The sequence below is a fragment of the Manis javanica genome, chromosome 10 (assembly GCF_040802235.1).
Source record: "Manis javanica isolate MJ-LG chromosome 10, MJ_LKY, whole genome shotgun sequence".
In the NCBI taxonomy this organism is placed as follows: Eukaryota; Metazoa; Chordata; class Mammalia; order Pholidota; family Manidae; genus Manis; species Manis javanica.
Genome location: NC_133165.1, coordinates 3490342 through 3506307, shown reverse-complemented (window position 1 = coordinate 3506307; position 15966 = coordinate 3490342). Strand labels below are relative to the sequence as shown.

Below are 15966 nucleotides of genomic sequence, written 5' to 3'. Positions count from 1 at the left end.
GCACCTCCTCGGACACACTGGGTTTTCTGTTCCACCAAAGTTGCAGGCTAGCCATGGAGATTAATACAATCCAACAGACCACTGGCCAGAGCATGTTGGGTTCAAATCTTTAGTGGGGAGTGGAAAAGATGCATAGAGGGCCCAGCTCCAGCAGCCTCTCATGTACCCTGTGCTCCTGTAGGCATGTGTTTCGTGGTTCCCTGGGACTAACCACTCTTTACCGAGCACTTACTGTGGGCTGAGAGTTAATATTGGGCTAAGTGGCCCACATGTATTCTCTCTTATTTAATCCTTGTAACAACCCTATAAGGTAGTGAATCGGTTAGGATTCAGTTCAACTACAAATAACAGAGACTCAAAACAACTGGGTCTTAAGAGAGCAGTGTGTTTCTAAAGATGACATCCGGAGGCGGGCTGGAGTCCCAGGGCAGGACAGGTATGGCAGCCCTAATCCGGACTCAACATGGGCCCGGGCTCCTCTTGGCCTGACCCTCTGCCACCATTAAAATGCCATCTCATGATCCCAAAACAAGGAGTAGGACTTAACCACACGTGCTGATTTTTTAAATTTTAATCAAATAGTAATACTATGTATACCTTCATGTTAATACATTTGAAATTGTAGATGAAAGGCATGATCTCCTAGAAAAATAAAAACTATCAAAATTTAGTCAAGAAGACATAGAAATTATGAATATCCAATATCCCATAGAAGAAATTACAAAAATAAATATTTTTTTGATTTTATAATGAAAAAACTCTTAGTAGGCAGTAGTGCTAGTTATGGTTGTAACAGAAATTGAAAATAGCAGTGGTTTAAACATGATATCTATTTCTCTCTCACACCACTGCCTGGGAATGAATCTAGGGCTAGTCTGACAGCTCCACAATCATCGGGAATCCAGGCATCTTCCATCTTATTGCTTTGACACCTCTGGGTCACTTTTATTTTCATGGTCCGTGCCACTATGTCCAAATTCCTGTGGGCAGTTGGGGAAAATGGAATAGAAGACATGACCCATCCTTTTTTAGTAAGATGCATACGTCATGTCTGTTCATATCTCATTGGCTTCGATTTAATTACATGGCCATACTTAGCTGCAGGGGAGGCAGGGAAAATAGTGTCTTTATTCTGAATGGCCATGTGCCCATGAGAAATTCTTACATAGAAGGGGAAAACCGATTTTGGGGAACCACTAGTCTTTCTACTACAAATGAGAATAGATGCTCCTTGATACAAGTGGATGTATATCAGAGATGAACAATAGATACATAATCATAAATCATTAAAAGTATTTTCATTATCCAAGACCATGATGCCTGCTCTCCTCAATTTTTAACATTGTTTTAGGGAGTTCTGGACAATGCTATGAGATTAAAAAATAATTAGTACATATTTTGGAATGAAGATACATTTTCTGGAAAGAAAATTTTTATTTTTTTCATTATGTTTTGTAACTAGAAAAACTAAAACACTGTCAGAAGTAAAAGGAAGTGCAATTAGATGGTCAATTTCAATACAATTGCATTCAAATAATTTTTCATCTACCAGTAATGCTCAATAGAATACATAGTTGGTGTGCCAGTTATTAATTCATTGTTTCTCAGACCCTCAATACACTGCCCGACATTGGAGCCTGTAGACGTTTCTGCTATGCTAGCCAACTTGATATTAATCTTTGCCAACAGAGGGTGCTGGAAGAACGTCAGTAAGGCAGCACCTGGAAATAGGAACTTTTCAGTTCCTTCTTCTCTGAGCAGTTTTCCACTGAGGCCAGTAGGGGGCGGGGAGTGGGCAGGAGCATCCATCTCAGCGGTCGTTGAAGAACAGTCTTGGCTCATGCCGTCCGGGAAGTTGTTCAAACAAATGCAGGGTGTGTGTGGAAAAGATCTGCAAATACAGAAAAATGGAAACAACCTAACTGTCCAAGAGTAAGGGACTTTAAAGAAAATACGGAACGTCCATACTATGGAATACTATACAGCTTATAAAACATGAATTTTATTTATAATGGAAAGATATCCCCGATAGGTATCTTATACAGAATGATTCCAGGTTTGCATTAGGGATATCCACAGATGTAGAACTGAAAGAACACTATAAATAGTGCTTATTTCTGAGTGGCCTAATTAAGAATATTTTTTACTTTCAGTTACTCAAAGATACTGTGAGAGTCACAATTTTGGATGCTGGCAGTAGGACCGTGAAAACAGTCTGACTTTATGGACTTTATAGTTGGGTAGTGGGAGGCAAATTTTGCACAAATATGTCAGGTAGTGATAAAAGGAAGGAAAATATGACAGGGCAGAGGTATGGCGGGGGGCGGGGAGCTGTTTACATAGGATTAAGGAAAGCCACTTTGAGGGGGTGACATTTGAGCACAGGGCAAGTGGGAACTAGCCTTGTGGATATGGATACCTTTATAATTTTCCATACTTTCTTAATCTTATTTTCTACACTAAACATGCAATACTTGCATAATCAAATCAAAATAAAGCGAGCCTCTATTTCAGAAAAAGATCTGGCGTCTCACATCTCCATGACCAGGAGAAAGTAGGGAGGGTGGGAACAATGTCAAAATGCATCACAAGAAACTAGAGCTTTCCGGACATGGCCGCCTGGTCTGGATTCTCCCCGGTCACGGGACCCTCGCCGCCTAGCAAATGAAGTTGATGGGGAAGCCGGGGTTGGAGACTCCGTCCGACGCTCGGGGACGAAGAATCGCCGCAGGAGGCTCCGCGCCCCTTCCTTGCACTGCTTTCCTGGGAAGCTCCACGCCCCGCTAGGAGCGGATACAGACTTGGGTGGTGGCGGAACCCAGAAGGCTGGAAACTAGTCTCCCGGGGCCGAGTTCCAACTCCTGGGCCGCTCCTTCGGCCCTCCACCCTCTCCAGCGGACAGGGCGATGTCAGAAGGAAGGGCCCGCCCCAGTGCATCCCTCCCGGCGGAGCAGGCGCTCCACTGGCGGCCGGGCCAGGCGCCGTCTCTGCCCACTAGGCCAGCCTTGGTTCCCCCTTTCCTCCCCTCACGGGTCAGACGAGCAGAGAAGTCCGAAAGAACAGCTGAAAAGCGCACAGCACAACTCAAGTCTAGCTGTACACCGCAACTCGGATACAACTGCGGACGCGCTTGGAGCTGCTGCCTTCTGATTGGCCAGCCCTGGAATTCTCCCGGCTCATTGGCCATCCGTCAGAGAGACGGCAGGGTCAATGGGCGAACTGCATTCTGAGGAGTGTAGATGGAGAATTTGCCGAAGCGCCTGCGCTGTGTCGTTTCCCGGCGAGCCCCGCGCGAACTTCCGGCACCGGGAACCTGGCGACGGAAGTGGGAACGCATGGGTGGCTCTGGGTAGTGGGTACCCCATAGGCGGGACCGGCGACGCGGGCCGCCGGGTCTGAGGTCAAGTGCGGGTCTCCGGGCGGCCGGTGTCGGCGCCCCGAGGCAGAGGCCCAACGGGGCGCGCGCCGCTGGGAAGTGCCGGCGGGAGCCCGGGGCGCCTGCACCCGCTGCCCGCCCAGCCGCCTCTCAGCTCCGCGTTCTCGCCTGCCGCGTCCGGCCGAGCCGCCCTGGTGAGTCCCTGGCCCTCTCCGAGTCACTGGAGGATGAGAATGGAGTGCATACCTTTCAGGGGTGTTATGAGAGTAGAAGAATAAAGTAAATAAAGTAAATTAAGTGGCCTGTAGTAGAGAAGGACTGTAAACAGCGTGAGTGCCTCACTTGGGTATTGGTTAAGGAATTGGACACATCCACACCGCGGAATCTCCCAGAACGGCTCGTGACAACGACTTGTTAGGTGGAAAAGCAAATTTCAAAATAACGTGCAGTAAGACCTCATGTGAAAACACACACACAACACTTTATTTTTGTTTCCATAGATACAGTTTCAGTGAATGCACAAGAGTCTGGGAGGTTGTATGTCAGACTGTTCATCAGAGGGTACAAGTGGTGGAAGGGAGTTTCTCTTTTATGAATTTGTATATTGTTTACCCCTTTTTTGTTATAATGGTTTGTGCCACTTTTTTTGTTGAAACAAAGAAAATTCCAAAATACACTTCAGAACTGTTATGAAGAGTAGCAAAGTATAAATACGTGTCATACTAACTGGATAAATGGCTTAGGTTGGTGTCTGTGAGCCCTTCCCTGACACTCCCCGGGGTCAGATGTGTTTTGGAATTCAGAAGTTTTCAAATTTGAGGATGATAGTACGGTGCACATGTCATATCAGGTAATCCAGCCATCAGAATCTGGGCAAAACTCAGTATCAAGTGCATTAATTAGCTTTTTTATTGAAGTGTATTTCACATACAGAAATACCCCCTGGTAAGTACAGCTCAATGAATTTACAAACTGAACAGATGTTAATATCTCTGCCATAAAACATACATTTACATTAAGTGTGATAAATGGAGATTACAAATACACTCATTTCAGCAGGTCAGGTAGTAAAAACTTGGGTGTTTTGGATTTCAGAGCTGAGGATAAGGGGCTGTGGGCCTGTGTAGGTACGAGACAGTCATGTGAGCAAGGCATTACTGGAAAGCCACACTTTTCAGGTCCAGGAAAGGACAGGAGCTGGAGTTCCTGGATGTCCTTCCAGGCTGCTGTTTGCTCATATACTGTCCCCCTCCTGCTATTTTGCTCTTTCCCCAGGAGATTGTGTCCAGATGCTGACCCAGCTGCCTCAGGGAATCCCTCTGGGAGACTGAAGGGCAGGCTCCTGGGCCAGGTTAAGGCCAAACCAGCCCTGAGCCTTAGCACAGGGGAATGGCAGCCTCCCTGGAGCCTCAGGACCAGGCCACTGGGGAGGGAGAAGGGCTTCTGATCGTGAAGGTAGAAGATTCCTCCTGGGAGCAGGACTCTGTCCAGCAAGAGGACAGCCAAGATTCTGAGGCCTGCCGCCAGCGCTTTCGGCAGTTCTGCTATGGGGAAGTGGATGGGCCCCACGAGGCCTTCAGCCAGCTCTGGGAGCTCTGCTGTCGCTGGCTGCGACCTGAGCTGCACACCAAGGAGCAGATCCTGGAGCTGCTGGTGCTGGAGCAGTTCCTGAGCATGCTGCCTGGGGGCGTCCAGGCCTGGGTGAGAGCGCAGTGCCCGGGAAGTGGCGAGGAGGCCGTTGCCTTGGTGGAGGACCTGCAGAGGCAACCAGGGAAAGCATGGCCACAGGTGAGGGGCCCCTCCCACATCCAGGGGCACCTGGTGAGCACCGAGGTTGGGGAGAGGTGGCTGTCTCCATGGTGACACGCCCTCCAGCGTGGTGGGGACACAGAGCCAGAGGGAGCATCCATAGGAGCATATCCTGACAGGTGTTACCTTTCTGAAACACACTGCCCAAATGAATCCGGTTCCTTTCTGGTGGCTTTAGAGGGCAGCAGCAGGGCCAGAGTGGGCATGTTCTAGGAAGGCAGGCTTTAGCTCTACGCAGGGCCTGCAAATGTTTATTCCCATTCTGCTCTAGGCCGTACCCCACAGTGATATGCAAAATGAGAGCACCGGAGTGGGTATGAGAAGGTGGAACTGTCTGAACCCTGCTGCTTTGTGGGGTGTTGGGTCCTTGACACTGGAGGCATCTGGGGTAGCACTAATGGGTAGCTGGGGTGTGGGGTTCTGCCCTCACCAGGAGTGTCTCTCCCCTGTTCCCCCTTGCTAAGTGGCTCTGGCCTTTGGAGGCTGGTTCTTGCATTGTGCTTGATAAGGGAGTGTCCTGGGCACACAGCATCGGTTTTCCTCTACACTTGCCTGGAGCCTCTTACTAATCTCCCCACCCCCAGCCCCCTGAGGGACGTATCCTGTGTCTCCTTCCCAGTGACTGAGCTCTGCCCCCCAATCCACGCCAACTGGTCTCGGTGCTAATGAGCATGTGGTTCCTGCACAGGAAGCATCCTCAGAGGAGGTGGAGCCCAAGGCTGCTGTCCAGGGACCCCAGGCCAAGGGGCCACCCCTGAAGGTGGGTGCACGAAGCCGGCTACCTGTACCCCGGGAGCAGCACAGCCATGGTGGTGAGTAGGCTGGTAGGCCCCAGAGTGGCTGGGCAGGGGCCTGGCACTTCCCTGGACATTGCCCTAAGGGAAGTAGGAAGGGTGTTTCTGTTCCTTGAAGCCCAGGCACGTGTGCATGCAGGACGCTGTCTCAGGTCTTCCTCTTGGCCAGGGCTGACCTCTGAGGCTCTCTTCATTCCCTTCAGCCCAGCTTCCTGCGTTTCTGAAAGAGAGGTGTGCCCGAGAGACGACAGACACCTGCTTCGCCTTGGGGGTCCCTGTGAGTTACCACCCCTATGTTCTCGCTCAGGCCCTCTGAGCTGTCGAGTCTCTAGAATGGGACTCGTCTTCTCATCAGTGGGCTTCTTCCCGGTTCTGTCTGGACCCACCCTGCGCCCCCTCCAACCCCCTTCCTGCCCCCACCCACAGCTACCTGGGGGCTCCTGAGCAAGGCAGCCCCGAGCTGGGTTTTCTTACCCATTCCAGGGACCTGTGACCTTTGGAGACATTCCCTTCTATTTCTCCCGGGAAGAATGGGGCTCCCTGGACCCTGCTCAGAGAGATCTCTTCTGGGACATCAAGCGGGAGAGTTCCCGGGATGCTGCCCTGGGTAAGCAGTGGACACAGCCAGGGCCCTGGTGCCCTTGGCTCCTCTGGCTGAGGGCTGCAGCCTCCCTGGAGGTGCCCGCAGCAGAGAGTGGCCCCAGGCAGGCCACACACCCCTGCGTGTCCTGCTGGAATGCTCGCTCCTCCTTCCCACGCCCCTTGGCTGGCTCTGCAGTGCGCTTTCCTGGCATCTGTTCAGGAGCCCTGGGCGATTTCTTTTTTGTGTCATGTTCATTTTTCTCTGACCATAAGTGTGTGTGAGTACACGATGGCTGCTCATGACAGGCAGTGGTGTGCTCAGCACCCATGTGGATGTTTTCTCAAGGGTTCTCACCACGCAGTGCGTAGAAGTGTGCCCGTTTTACAGACAAGGGACTCGATGGGACAGAGCTGGGACTCAGTGCCCACGGTGGTTGTGAGGGGCCCTCAGCTTTCCCTGTGAGGAGGTGCTGACAGGGACAGGGACAGTGACGGCACCCACCATGTGCCAGGGCTGGGCCTGCTCACTAGAGGCCTCGCTCCCCGGCCTTTCTGAGCACCGTGGGAACCATCTCGGTTAGCACGACCTGGCGGTGCAGGCTAGGATCCCCCTGGGCCCGAATCTGTTGGTTCCTGAGTGGGGAGGACCGGAGCCTGCAGAGCAGTGGGAGCCACGGAAGCCAGCCCCCTGTGGGGCCCCAGTCTCTGGGGATGACCAATGAGAGTTTGGGTAACGTACAGGCTTCCCGTGAGCCTGTTCAGTTTTGGGGTGGGAACAGCCAGGGTTCAGGGAGCCGGCAGTGCGATCCCTGGGTGGAAACGGAGGCATCCCTGGAAGGTGTGTGATTAGCCAGCACCTCCTTGCGCAGGGTCAGCCCAGCCCAGCTCCTTGCCTCTGCGTCTGAGCTGCCGCCCAGCCGCATCGGGTCCCAGCCCATTTCATGGAGGAGGGAACAAGGCCTGGTTTCCTGCTGTCCAGCCCAGGGCTGGCAGAAGTCAAAGCTTTCCCTGAGCGCTGCCGCCCCAGCTCTGGCCCGGAACCCAGAGGGACTGAAGGGGCCCCTCCTCTCGGTTTGCAGGTTTGGGGCCCAAGAGCCAAAGCCAGCGGTCCCAGCTGGAGGAGGCGGTGCCGGCGCTCCCGAGCCAGGAGGGCGGCGATGGGGGTGTGTCCTGGAGCCCCGAGGTGGCCGAGGCCTGGGAGGGCGAGGCCCGGCCGGGGGCGTCCGGGGGACGGGCGGGGGGCGCGCGGCGGGGGCGGCCGCCCACGCGTCGGCGGCAGTTCCGGGACCTGGCCGCCGAGAAGCCGCACAGCTGCGGCCAGTGCGGCAAGCGCTTCCGCTGGGGCTCCGACCTGGCGCGCCACCAACGCACGCACACAGGCGAGAAGCCGCACAAGTGCCCGGAGTGCGAGAAGAGCTTCCGCAGCTCCTCGGACCTGGCGCGCCACCAGGGCGTGCACACCGGCCAGAAGCCCTTCTCCTGCTCCGAGTGCGGCAAGAGCTTCAGCCGCAGCGCCTACCTGGCCGACCACCAGCGCATCCACACGGGCGAGAAGCCCTTCGGCTGCAGTGACTGCGGCAAGAGCTTCTCGCTGCGCTCCTACCTGCTGGACCACCGGCGTGTGCACACCGGGGAGCGACCCTTCGGCTGCGGCGAGTGTGACAAGAGCTTTAAGCAGCGTGCGCACCTCATCGCCCACCAGAGCCTGCACGCCAAGATGGCCCAGCCCGTGGGCTGAGGGTGCATGGGCGCCGGCTGGAGCCGCCCAGCCTGGAGGGGGCCCCTGGGGAAGAGCAGCGGCACGGCCGCCTCCCCCTCCCCCAGCCCGTCCGGGCTGCTAGCCTGCTCTGCCCTGGTACCGGCCAACGCTCCCCAGGAATAGAAAAACCCCGTGGTCAGCTTGCCATTCCCCTTCCTCCTCCTGGGGTTCTCTTGCCCCCCGGCTTCCTGGGGCCCCAGCATGTTCCTGGTCAGTGGCCTTAGCGTGGGAGAAAGGCTAGCAAGTGTGAGGGCTCCAGCAGGGCCTGGGGTCCCCGTCCAAGGGCTCCCCTCACCCTTGTTTACCCTGTGGCTCTTATTTCCTGCCTTCTTGGCTGGGTCCATGGGCCAGGCGCTCTGTCCTGCCCACCTGTGCTTTCTGGAAGGGATGGAGGACAGATCTTTACCCGCAGGGCACTGTTGGGCTCTGGGAGGGCCAGTCAGCCCACACCTATGAGGATGTGGTCCTGGGTGCGGCCATAGGGGCTTTCTGGCCGCCACCCCACATTTCCAGGCCATGACCACTGCCCTGCCTCAGCAGTGGGGAAGCTGCCTGCCTCTGCGCTTGGCTGAATTACCCCCTGGTGAGTGAGAGCCACTACTGCCAGTCTAGTGAGAGGGGTGGTGGCCCCAAGGACAGACGCTGACTGCAGGCCAAAAACAGGGTTGGCAGAGGCTCCCCACTGCTCCCCACTGCTCCAGAGGCATGGGGCTGGTGATACTTAACACTAGCACTCTGTCAGCTCCGTCGCTGACTTCCTAGGCACTGCATTCCACGGTGTCATCTGCATCACAGCAGATGGGCATTCGCAGGGACAGACCACAGGCCCCCCAAGGGAGCTCGGCCCAGCTGGCCTCAAAAGGGCAGCAGAAGGGTTTAAATAAATGTGGAAAATTCCTCCAGGCTGCTCTGTTCTTTAGGTGGCTGCTGTGTTGGGGGGATCTGAAATTCGTACCCCTTGGCCTCCTGGCCTAGTATTCCTGGGGGCATGTGGTGCTCAGCAGTCACCAGGTGGAGCCACATTGGTGATGTCCAGGTCAGCTGTGCCCCAGGGGGCAGTCATGAACCTCGGGACTCATTCTTCTGTGTCAGCCAGTGCCTGCCCTGGTCTGGGGACAGCTCAAGATGGGGCAACTGGTGACCCACCCCCCTAGTCTACAAGGAGAAAGGGGGAGCTGAGCAGGACTTGGGGTCTTTGCCAGGCCACCCCCTTTCTCTCTTGGTGAAATGAGGAAAAGGGCTTGGAGACGGCGTGGCTGGTCAGGGTGGTGACATGTTTATCCAGAGCTCTACGCTGGTGCCTGCACTCATCCCTTAGGGGGAGAGGGCTGCCGAGTCAAGAGGGGCCCTGCCCTCATTGCCCGCCAGGTCTTTGATCTCTGACCACATCCAGGGGTGGGGGCCTAGGGTGCAGGCTCAGAACTTCCGCCCCTGCTAAACCCTGATTCACCTGGTGGTGGCCTCTGCGGACCAAGCTCCTCAGCGGGTGGGGTAGACAGAAATGGGATGCTCTGCCCCAAGTCTGCGTGCCAGCCTCTCTGCCCTCCAGGCCCTCCCTTAACCATCCCACCCCATTTAACACTCACCTTGAGGTTATTGCCACAGACCCCATTTCCCACATGAAGCAACTGGGGTTTCACTATGGACAGTTGACTCAAGTTGAGGTTTTTTACCTCTGGGACATTTTACCTCTTGCCATTTCCTGTACCCTCATGCTTGAAGTTGCTGTGTGCGTGTGTGGGTGCCATGAGGAAGGGGGTGACAGGTGGCGAGAGCAGTGCATGGAGTTTTTTTTGGTTCCAGTGGCTGGCTTAGAAGGGAGAGACTCGGGTGTAACGAGATCAGATAGGAGACGGGCCAGGAACTAAGAATAGGTTTGGGCCTAGGCTCCTGGCTCAGGTTGGGGTGTGCTGGTGCCAGCCAGGAAGTAGGCTGCTGAAGCCAGAGAACAGAGCAGGGAGTGGGGAGCAGGGCCCAGGGTTCCAGGGACAGGGACAGAGTCCGGTTCAGCTCATAAATAGCAGATAGGACGGGGCTTAGGGAGAGGGCAAGGGTTGGGGCCCAGCACATTGGTGCAGGAGCCAGGAGGTGAGTTTGTGCTCAGAGGAAGCCCCCACCTAGTGCCCATGGCCTTCTTGGTGGCTGGGACCCTGCAGGTGGCCTCGCAGATGGCAGATGCTCAGGAGAGCCTGGAAAGAAAGGTGGGAGGCCCTGCCTGGCCAGCCCATTCCTGGTTCCCAGCTGAGCCCCACCCCAGCCCAACTCTGGCCTTGCCTCCCCAGGGGAAGTACAGCGTGCGAGGCCTAAGGGTAGCCCTGACGCTCAGCAGCCCTGAGGTGTCGGCCTCTACAGTCGCTGTCCTGGATGGCGTGTTCCGGGCCTTGGGCTTTGAGAGCTGCCGGAGGAGGGAGGCCTCGGTCCAGGTGAGCCCTCGCCTGCTTCCCATGCTCGCCCCCAGCCTCCCTGGGGCCTCCCTGTGCTCAGGCCCAGCCTCTGCTCTTGCTCCAGGGCTTCCCTGGGGAGCTGGCTGGGTTCCTGGAGCAGCTACATGCCCACAGAGGCCCTGTGGGCTGCGCTCTAGTGGCCGCGGTGGCTCCCAGGGGGCAGCTGAGGCGGCCACGGCAGCTGGTCCGTGAGCTGAGTTGCTGTGGGGCCCTGCGGGGCTGCCCCAAAGTCTTTCTGCTGCTCTCAAGTACTCCTGGGGGTGAGTGAGCCAGGCAAAGACCCTGGGCACGGGACAGGGTAAGGGGGTGGAGGTGGGTGGGAGGGCAGAGACGCCCCATCCAGGCCAACGTGCTGCTTTTCCCCACCCAGCAGCCCCCGAGCCGGGAGCCTTCCTCAGCGGCCTGCGGGAGCTCTGTGGCCGCTCTCCTCACTGGCCTCTGCTGCAGCTGCTGACAGAGGTGGGGGCCCCACTCGGGGAGCTCCAGGGAGGGGGCTGCACCGGTCACCTTCCCTGACTCTGCTGTGCTCTCCTGAACTGGGTGCGCATCAGTGAGTTCACAGGCTCCACACCCACTTGTGCTACAACATCAGCCTTTATTATCCAGGCACATGGACTTGTCCCCCCGCCCCTCACAGCCACGCAGGGTCCCACAGGCATTCCCAGCTGCTCCTGAAGGCTGTGCCTCTGCCCACGCTGCCCCCTCTGCCTGGCTCGCCCCCAGTTGTCCCTGCCAGCCTCACACAGTCCCTTCCAGGCTGTTGGCGGCGCTCTTCCTTGTGCTGCCTGAGTCGGCTCTGCCCACCCAGGCAGGGACGGTGCCTGCAGGCTGCAGCTCCCTGGCGGGGAATGATTAAGATCTCCCCTCCCCAGGCCATGCCTATCCCATGAGCCTTCCCAGACTGGCCCTCACCCGCTCTAGGGAGCACCCTGCCTGTGTGCACACTGGCCTCCGGGGCGGGGTGTGTGGGGCTGATGGCATGGCCACCGTCCAGCTGAGGCCCTCCGTGTCCAGGGAAGCCCACGACGTGGAGCTTGAACTAGGCCCCCTGTTCCCTCCCCTTCCTCGCCTGTCTCCTCCTCCCCCCGTTCTGGCAGGGATCCCGAGAGACTCGTAGCCCTGAGCCTGGCCAAGCCACCGCCCCTGGGGCCAGAGTCCCGCCCCCACCGAGCAGCCCTGAGGGGTCCGCTGGCCCCGCCCTCCCCAGGTCTTCTGCAGGACGGCAGAAGAGACCTCAGGGACCACCTACTGCCCAGTCCTGCGGAGCTCCCTTCGGGGCGCGCTGTGCCTGGGGGACGTGGGGCCCTGGGGGCCCGAGGTAAGGGTGCTAGGGCCAGCGTCCAGTCCACGTGCAGGAGTTGTGAGTGGGACAGACTCAGGGAGACCTGGGATGGAGGTGAGGGGCTGGGGGGTCCCCAGGCTGCTCTGAATGTGCCTTAACTCCTCTGTAGCCAGCACCTGGCCCCAGTGCTCAGTATGACCTGTCTGGAGCCAGAGCTGCGCTCCTCCTGGCTGTGATCCAGGGCCGGCCCGGGGCCCGGCATGATGTGGAGGCACTGGGGGGCCTCTGTGAGGCCCTGGGCTTCGAGACCACACTGAGGACAGACCCTACAGCCCAGGTGAGGGGAAGCGCAGAGCTCCTGGTGGTGCTCCGAAGGCAGAGTGCCCCTCAGGACCCTGTGGACTCTCTCCTGGGCCTCTCACTCATCGTGGGCAGGAAGTACACCCCCAAGTCTAGCCTCCATCTTCCCTGCTGCAAGCATTGGGAACCCACTTCCCTGCCTCTGGAAGGCTGGCCTCCAGGACTCCTGCAGCCTCTATGCTGGCCGTTTCTCTGCTCCCTTCTCAAGGCCCCAACTGGACCTTCAGGCTTTTCCTGGGAGGGTCTCACATTCTCTCCTGGACGCCCATCAGCTCATAGCCCTCCCCTCACACCTCTTAACTGTTTGGCACAGCTTCCCTGCTGGGGCCAAAGAGCCAGCTGTAGGAGGCTAGACCCACATATCACCTCCAATTAGGCCATGCCAGGCCTTGCAGTGAGGAGATTAGGAAAATAATTCTTCCTTGGCCTGAGGCTGGCAGGGGGTGGGAAGTAGGGTGGGCAGGGTGCTGGAGAAGCGTACCTGGGTGGCCACCAGGTCCTGAGGAGGCAGTGGCCCTGGCCCAGGCCTCAATCTTGTCCCCACTCCAGGCTTTCCTAGAGGAGCTGGCCCAGTTCCGGGACCGCCTGGATACCCATAGGGGCCCTGTGAGCTGTGCCCTTGTGGCCCTGATGGCCCATGGGGGGCCTCAGGGCCAACTGCTGGCGGTTGATGGGCAAGCGGTGTGGCCAGAGGCACTGGTGCAGGAGCTGAGTGGCTGCAGGGCCCTGCGGGGCTGCCCCAAGATCTTCCTGCTTCAGGCTTGCCGTGGAGGTGAGCAAAGCTCAGGGCCCCCTGGAGGCCCAGTCAGGTTCTGGCCTCTGGCCCACCTCCCCCTGCCCTTGCTTTCCTTACCCAGTCCTCAGCCTCCTGGGACTAGCTGTCCACCTCCTTCAGGAAGCCTGAGCACTGGTCCTTTCCTCACCCCCTCTCCCAGCCTCTCCTAGAGGTCAAGTCCACCAGCTTGAGCATGGCATCTCACCACCTGTCATTCAGAGCTCTGAATGCTTCCAGCCTGGCAGGCCTGCCCTGGGGTTCTGGGGCTGGGGGCTGAGTAGCTCGAGGCATCCCCAGATGTCTTCTGAGTGGAAGGACCTGCCTGTCCCCTCCTTCCCAGGGCACAGGGATGCTGGCACAGGGCCCACACTTCTCCCCTGGTTCCAGCGCTGGCTGCGGGCGCCACCAGCCACTTCCTCCCATGCAGATGTCCTCCAGATCTATGCCGATGCCCAAGGTTGTCTGCCTGCCTTCTGGAGCCTGGGCTTGGGCAGGCTGGTGGGGGGAGCTGTCTGGAGTGCATTTCCTGTGCTTTGAGATGGGGTCCTTTTGCCACCTCCTTCCCCTCTTTGCTAAGAGGATGGGAGGGAAAACCTTCCTAAACTGCAAGGGCCTTTGTAAATTGAGGGCTTCTTCCCTATTTGAGCCTCAACACAGCCCTGAAACAGAAGGTGACATGGCTTTTCTAAGGCCACACAGATGGTAAGCAGTGGGGCTGAGATTTAAACTCAGATCTCCTTCCTGCCCTGCACTCTTTCCACCGCCCTATGTGCCCTTGAACCAGACTTGGGAGTCCCTTGGGGCTCGTGGAGTTCCCGCTGCTGGGTGAGTGGAGTTGGTCCCTCTTGCAGGCGGCATCTGCAGTGGCCCCACTCCAGGGAGCTGTGACCAAGCAGACATCCTGACTGTCTATGCAACTGCTGAGGGTAAGGGGTTGGTCATCAGGAAGCTCCATGCCCCAGGGCCCAGCCTGCAAGCCAGAGATCTAGAGTGGTTTTAGGGGCAGCTGGGGCTTAGTAGCTGGGGCAGAGGGGCAGCAACCAAGTTGTAGTTAAGCCATCTTCCTTCCACGTTTATTATTTGTAGTAATAGTAATGATGGTGAGCATATGTGGTTGACTGCCAAGCAGTGTGCCTCCATTTCTTCCAGGCTCTAAGTTCCACAAGGACAGGACAGTTCTGTCTGCCTCAGGCCCTGCTCAGTGCCTGGCACATGGTGTGCTCAGTGAATGTTTGTGTGATACCAAATGCATTGTGTATTCACCCCACAAATACAGAGCAATAGTTGTTCCAGAAGCAAGAAGTTCTTGCCCCTTGCCCCATTCCTTTGTCCGACCCCAGGGTCCTGTCTACTTGCTCCAGACTTCCCCCTACAAAGGGTCCCTGGTATTGGAAGACAGGGGTGGGGCCTGAGTCTAACGCTGTCCTGGTCTCCTGGCCCAGGCTGTGTAGCGTATCGGGATGAGAAGGGCTCAGACTTCATTCAGACACTGGTGGAGGTGCTCAGAGCTGAACCCCAGGGAGACCTTCTGGAGTTGCTGACTGAGGTGTGTTGGGGGTGGAGTGGGGGTGGCAACCTTGGGAGAGGGATGGGATCACCCTTCTCTCCAGCTCTGGTGTTCTGATCGCCTCCTGTTCATCCCATTGGTGAGGATGGGATCCCTGCCTTATCACATGATACTCAGCACTGGACAGGTGAGACTGACGCAGTTATTGGCCACATACACTCAGCATGCCATGCTGGGCCGCTTGGAGCTGCACTCGGGGTCAGAGTGAGCCAGCAGGGGCTGTGGGCCACAGGCATTGTAGAAACAGGATGGGGTGCCCCCTGATTCCTGCAGAAGGATGTGATGGGCTTGGCTGAATTATTTCACAGACTGGCATTGGACTGTAGCCCCATAGATGGAGGATGGGGTGGAGTATGGCTGGTCTTCAAGGATGTCAAGGCAGCACGTGAAATGTTAGGCCTTACAATACACTGGGTGCCAGACTGCCTGCTAGGGGACCCGGGAGTCCCGGGCACATGCTGAGTGTGGTTCTCCCAGGCCAACCGACAGGTGTGTGAACTGGACGTGCTGGGCCCTGACAGCGATGAGCGGCGCAAGGCCTGCCTGGAGATCCGCAGTTCGCTGAGGCGCCGGCTCTGCCTGCAGGCCTGACCTCACCTGTGGCTACCCAGGCGGTGCTGGCAATGGGGGGTTACACCCCAGCCACCACCAACTCCATCCACTCTCCGGTTTCCTCATGGGTAAATGGGCAGACAGCACGATCGCTGGGCTCGACTGGCGTGCAATAAACATCTGTTGATTGCTGTATAGGCGAAGTGTCTGCTCTCCGGAGGCGCCGCAGTGAAGGAGACAATATACAAAGTACCTGGCACTTCACACGGGTGCATTTGTGCACCTGGGAACCAGAGATTGGGCCGTGACCGGGAGGGGTTGGGGGTGGAGTCCGCGACGAAGGACCCCTACATGAACGAGGCTGGGCTGGATGTCCTGGGAAGGAGCAGCCGGGGTCCACATCGCTCTCCCAGCACACACTCCCCACCTGCACCCGCGCGGGGGCAGTGGAACTGCTGGATCGGCGTCTGCCTTCACGGAGGTCAGAGTGCAGTGGGGCCGCAAGACTGAAACAGAGCAGGTTCAGCGGTGTTGGATGAGGGAAGCGCAGGGGCCGCCGGAGCACGGGGCGGCTCCTGCCCACACGGGGGAGGAGAGCCCAAGGAGCCTCACCGGGGCTCGAACTCTAAAATCGCATTCCCGCAGCGGCCAGCCGGGAGCCCCCGC

General features: G+C 57.4%; 2 protein-coding genes across 11 annotated transcripts; both read left to right on the top strand.

Annotated features, from left to right (window-relative positions):
• Nucleotides 1-3310: 3310 nt before the first annotated feature.
• Nucleotides 3311-9217, top strand: ZNF213 (zinc finger protein 213). 4 transcript variants are annotated; one of them, XM_037024434.2, is made up of 7 exons: nt 3311-3570; nt 4652-5164; nt 5457-5499; nt 5874-5997; nt 6183-6256; nt 6463-6586; nt 7431-8276. In XM_037024434.2, the coding sequence occupies exons 2-7, from the start codon at nt 4766-4768 to the stop codon at nt 8131-8133; spliced, it is 1467 nt and encodes a 488-aa protein (XP_036880329.2). In that variant the 5' UTR covers nt 3311-3570; nt 4652-4765; the 3' UTR covers nt 8134-8276. The 4 variants fall into 4 exon arrangements, with proteins under 4 accessions (XP_036880329.2, XP_036880331.1, XP_036880333.2 ...); XM_037024436.2 differs by having other exon boundaries at nt 3312-3570; nt 5874-5945; nt 7641-9217; XM_037024438.2 differs by having other exon boundaries at nt 3313-3570; nt 7641-8276.
• Nucleotides 9218-9352: 135 nt separating this feature from the next.
• On the top strand, nt 9353-15493 carry LOC108394852 (caspase-14-like). 7 transcript variants are annotated; one of them, XR_005062962.2, is made up of 11 exons: nt 9353-10521; nt 10603-10743; nt 10829-11024; nt 11135-11223; nt 11972-12082; nt 12216-12383; nt 12956-13178; nt 13522-13638; nt 13828-13883; nt 14033-14107; nt 14624-14686. XR_005062962.2 is itself a non-coding variant. In XM_017656690.3 (11 exons), the coding sequence occupies exons 1-11, from the start codon at nt 10447-10449 to the stop codon at nt 15337-15339; spliced, it is 1410 nt and encodes a 469-aa protein (XP_017512179.3). In that variant the 5' UTR covers nt 9353-10446; the 3' UTR covers nt 15340-15493. The 7 variants fall into 7 exon arrangements, 5 of the variants coding, with proteins under 5 accessions (XP_017512179.3, XP_017512178.3, XP_073070723.1 ...); XM_017656690.3 differs by lacking the exon at nt 13828-13883 and adding an exon at nt 15226-15493 and having other exon boundaries at nt 11138-11223; nt 14624-14727; XM_017656689.3 differs by lacking the exon at nt 13828-13883 and adding an exon at nt 15226-15493 and having other exon boundaries at nt 14624-14727.
• Nucleotides 15494-15966: the final 473 nt, after the last annotated feature.